We start from the raw sequence: 5,048 nt of genomic DNA, 5'->3' as shown, positions 1-5,048 counted from the left end.
TTTGTTGTGGTATTTGTGCTCTATTCTAATTTTAGAATCAAGGAGTTTTAACACAGTAATGGTACAATCACTGATAGCAATCTTTACTGAGAATAAATGTCACTGTACAAGCAGATATAAATTATGCCTCCATAAAACTTTGAGCATACAGTTAGTGTTCAGTAATTAAATGACTAATATGCCAAAGCTGCACTCAAGGATTTCAATGGAAAAAGGCTTTAACCACCACAATATATTTTAAAAATTTGGGAACACAATTGAACAGGAAGAAAAAGTAGAAATCCATGTCATTGCATCTGCCTGACTATAGTACAACAACAGCCCAGGCTGCAGTAACACTTGGCTAGAGGACATGTAGTAGATGTAGAGAAATCTTTCTTCAATCAGTGTGAAGCCAAATTAATTTTACTTTCCAAAAGTAAATCAGAACATGTCATACAGGTCAGCAGTTTAAATAACATCTCTTTGTAAATAAACTTGGATTTGCTGCACTTAACATGGACATGGAATTCAATGCTGTCCAGCAAACTAAAACCCAGCAGCTGCTTCTCAGTGATGTGTCCTGGACTGATTGCTGAGGTTAGGAACAGACCTCTGATCTTTGTGCTTTAATGGGAGAAATTGCTGCCTCCTGCTGGATCTTCATGGCATGTTTTTTTGCTAGTGCCCATCAAGTACTAATCCAAGTTCTCTGGGACATGCAGATTATTCAGAATTTCCCTCTTGGAAATCATTAGCTGCAGCTAACTGATGCAGCGACCAGCCTGCTTTCAGAAATGCTTTTCACAGAGCCTCATTATTGATTACTCTTACGCCATGATAACATTTTAATGTTGACACTATTACAAATGGATTCATAAAATTAGCAGTAATTGACATGTTCACAGGTGTTAATTAACTGACACTTGGATGCATTTCCAAAACATATAAAAATGCAAATACTGCAGTTTAACTGTTGCCCATCCATCCCTGCAGTCCTACAGCTCTCTAAAACCTTCAGTTGGGTGTAGTGTGTGTCCAGACGTTACTGCAGCCCTCGCTCTTTAGTTCCAGGCTTGAAAGGCATTGGGAGGGCTTGGCCAAGGCTTCAGGTGGGTATGGGAAAGGAGGGCAGGAGTGCAAGCACTGGTCCAAAGGAAAGTGGGACATGGGGAGGGGGTCAGTCACAAGGCTTCATACAGAAGGGTCAAGGGTCAGGAGTATATACAGAGTGGGTGGGTGAGCCTTTACTGCCGACTCTTCAGGGAATCCACCAACCTTGAAGGACAGAGAGCAAATATAATTCAGTCTCGGCCATCACACGGAACAGATAACATGCTGTGCAATGTGTGTATGAACTAACAGTGAAGAGAATGTGGAATTAACTTGTTATGAAATCAATCATACTGTGCCATTCCTACCTCAGACCCATTACAAATGAATTTACTGTTACTTCTTGATAAAGCACATACGTATGGTGAAGCCTACCATTCCATTGCCTCGTCCAGGCCTGTGCCCTTTGTGGCTGAGGTCTTGAAGATCTGCCATTTTCTGTCTTTGAGGGCAGGAAGGCCTAAAGAGTTCGCCACCTCAGTGGGTGTCATTGCCTGATCCATGTCCTGTTTGTTTGCAAATACCACCAGGATCGCTTTCTTCAGCTCCTCCTCCTGTATAAGATGTACAGTCACAAAATTACATCATGAGAATAGAAGTTTTGATTTAATTTTCAAAAAGCCAGCTAGTAGTCAGAGACTTGCCAAGTGGCAGCTCCAAATATCAGTGTCATGAAAGTAAAATAAACACCACTGTAATAATTTGTATCTTATAAGCAATGAAATAGCTGAAATTTAAGCACTCTTAAATACTTGTTAAAATTCAAATACCACTGAATTGACAACTTTTAAACATTTTACTCTAAAAACTTTGAATTCATGTGGCTTGAATTTTCCTTTTTAAATTCCTAGATCAACAGTGCAATTTCAAAAATGCAGTATAAATTTGAATTTTTTTTAAATTAAGCAACCAGATTTTTTTTGGCTTGACAAGTTTTAATTCAAAATTGAATCTGGAAAAAAAACAAAAAAAAACACACCACACATCAAAAAAAGTTAAACTCTTGAAATGATGTACTGTCATTTTTAAAAGATGAATTAAAACTACATATATCCAGACAAATTGTTTTTGATGTGAAATATTTAAATGCTACAAAGTGGCAGATATTCAGTTGTGGTTGTATGCCTCATATATCCATATAACAGAGCCTTAATAAACAACTTATATGATCTGACGACCACAGTACCTTGTCAAGTACCAGTGTTCAAAGAGATAATGTGACCTCATGGTGGCAGCAGAGGAAATGACTAGATTTGATGTAATGGAAATCTATCCAATAGTTAAGAAATTTCAGTCTAAACCAAAGTTTTGGATATCACTATCATGATGGTTCTAGCTTGTAATGAAATATCCTCACGAGTGTTCTTAGGTTGTAGTTGAGAACTGGTCATCTTACCTCCAACATGGCCACCAGCTCAGACTTGGAGATGCCCATCCTGTCGCGGTCATTGCTGTCAACGACGTAGATGACTGCATCTGTGTTTGAGTAATAACACCGCCAGTAGGGCCTGTGAATTAGACAGAGGAGGAAAGGTAAAAGATAAGGTTAATCAGTGAGCAGTTGATTGGCGGTTAGACAGTGCAAAGACATAACCATGAAGATAATGTTACTACATTTAAAGAGTGAGGTAAAAATAGTTTAAATTAACATAAAATTGGGAAAAGTCTCCTAGGTGCTGACAGAGCATCAAGCTGTTTAGAGCTGTTCTTGCTCCACATGCTTTCATTTCCACTCATTGACACCTGGGACCTTCACAGCACAGCTATACTCTGCCACACCTACCTGATACTTGTCTGTCCTCCCAGATCCCACACCTGGAACTTCAGGTTCTTGTATGTGACTGTCTCAACATTGAAGCCGATTGCTGTGTGGAGAGAAACCCAATTGCAGTGAGGGCAGAGTACATGAGCCTGATTCTCACCACTGCTGTATCTGGATGTACGGTGTGATGCTTCTGCTGAGCGCTGCAATTATGATAAACACTGCAACACATGCAGACACAGCTTTTTTCCCTTAATTTGATTTCTATTCTCAGGCCATGAAATCTGCAGAAGACAGCAGGAGAGGAATAATGCTGAATTTTAGTCTCTGAAGCCTGTCCCTCTGAAACTAATTGCGGGCTAGTCACATTAGTCATGAGAAATACACAATATTGTTTTCCTTTTTTTTTTTTTTTTAAATGATGAGTGAGGGTTCATTAAACAACTTAAAATCTATAGTTCCACCTTTTTTTAATATATAAATCAGTGGTAGGCCACAAAGATCTGAAAATGAGCAACACTGACAACAAACAGCAGTGGCACTCCATGTCTACATGTGAAGTTTGTGATGCCATGGCCACACCCCTCCAGATGGTAAATGTGAACATACTGATCAACTACATATTCAGGGAGAAAAAGAAAAGGAGAATATTGCTAAAAAGTATGAAGAAACAGAAATTATGCAGGATGTTTTCAGAGATGACTAAAGGCACGCAATTAAACAAGCAATGATTGTGAAACCTGCCTCGACAACCAGAATATGTTTTCAGGTCCATGTGACTGTTATCATGCTAAAAAATACCCTGCTTTACAAGAGGCTATCACATGAAAATAATATGTCAGTACATTCTTACTAGCTGTAATTAAATTTGTTAAATTAGAGTCAGTTAACTTGTTTCTTCCCACCAGCTTTGCTTCTCTTCAGTCAAAACACTTGTGTGTCAAAGAGGAATGCCGACTGGACTGGTTGCACGTGTTTGTCGAGCCTGTCACAGCATTTGCCTGCAGGTTTAATGGTCAACGCCATATGTAATCTAATTACTGTATAAACATAGGTTGTTCTCACACCACTGTTTTAAAAAAAAAGTGCATCTGTTAAACTTTAAAAGCTTTAAAAGACCTAGAGATGGTGTGTGATGAGGAATAAACACTACACAAGTATAGAAATAAAGAAACAGAGAAAAGCAGTACATACTCGGGATTGTGGTGACCACCTCTCCAACCTGTAACCGGTACAGAATGGTAGTTTTTCCTGCACCGTCCAAACCAAGGATCAAAATCCTCATCTCCCTGGTGCCAAAAAGGCCAGAGAAGAGACTAGAGAAGAAACCACCTGGAGAAAGACACGCAGGAGAAATTTTTAGTGCTGAGAAATTAAGATTTTGATTAGTGGATGGATCATTTATCAACTAAAGCAGCAAGCATTTCCTTGTTCCATCTTAATTATGAACTGAATAGTCTAGATGTATCAGATGTAACTCATCACTTTGGGCATTACTTATCATTTTGACTTTTTATAAACAGAAAGAATGATGACAAAAAAAACCTAAATATAAAGGTTACTCAAAGGCTAATGGCTAATCATTCAGTCAGTATCAGGTGGTTGAGCAAGTTAGCCGTGGTTAGCTTAGCTACAATAACCATGGCATGATGGAATTAACTGAAAACCGCAAGTTGTGGTGCTTTTTTTAAGTTACGCCCTTGATACCATTATATAGATATACATATAGATAAAGAGCAACCAAGCTGAATTGCTTGAAAAATACATTAAGTAACTGTCCACACCAAAACACCATGGATGAAAAAAATACGGTATTCACTGTAAATAGCTAACGTTAGCTAGCGAACTGGCAACTGTCGCTCTGCGCGTTGAGTGAGGCAGACAGAGATATGTGTGTATCTATCAGGATAAGTATTCATACGCACGTAGGTTACAGGCACAAAAGGAAAAAATACATATTTTGTCGACCAACATTTAAAATTCTCACCCATTTCAACAACACTATGCTCCTTATATCAGCAATAAATACAGCCGCAGGTTGGACTGAGACCTTCTTCCGTGTAGTTGACGTGTCGCTGAACGATGTCACCAACTCTAGCTTGGATTTTGTTTCGCAACTTTCGACACATTCAAAATTGCACGTTTAACTGTGGAATAGACTAATTGTGACTATTGGCACACACTCAAAATATTT

The 5,048-nt window shown here is 38.7% G+C and overlaps 1 protein-coding gene across 1 annotated transcript; it reads right to left on the bottom strand.

Moving 5' to 3' along the window:
• Nucleotides 1–62: 62 nt before the first annotated feature.
• Nucleotides 63–4,981, bottom strand: arl1 (ADP-ribosylation factor-like 1). Its single transcript, XM_056367552.1, has 6 exons — nucleotides 4,842–4,981; nucleotides 4,049–4,186; nucleotides 2,876–2,957; nucleotides 2,489–2,600; nucleotides 1,468–1,646; nucleotides 63–1,257 (listed from the first exon to the last, which is right to left on the bottom strand). Exons 1-6 carry the CDS (start codon nucleotides 4,843–4,845, stop codon nucleotides 1,227–1,229), a joined length of 546 nt encoding a protein of 181 aa, XP_056223527.1. The 5' UTR covers nucleotides 4,846–4,981; the 3' UTR covers nucleotides 63–1,226.
• Between the last annotated feature and the right edge of the window lie 67 nt (nucleotides 4,982–5,048).

The sequence above is a fragment of the Seriola aureovittata genome, chromosome 22, assembly GCF_021018895.1.
Source record: "Seriola aureovittata isolate HTS-2021-v1 ecotype China chromosome 22, ASM2101889v1, whole genome shotgun sequence".
NCBI lineage: Eukaryota > Metazoa > Chordata > Actinopteri > Carangiformes > Carangidae > Seriola > Seriola aureovittata.
The sequence above is the reverse complement of the archived record's forward strand: the minus strand, read 5'-3'. Positions and strand labels throughout refer to the sequence as shown.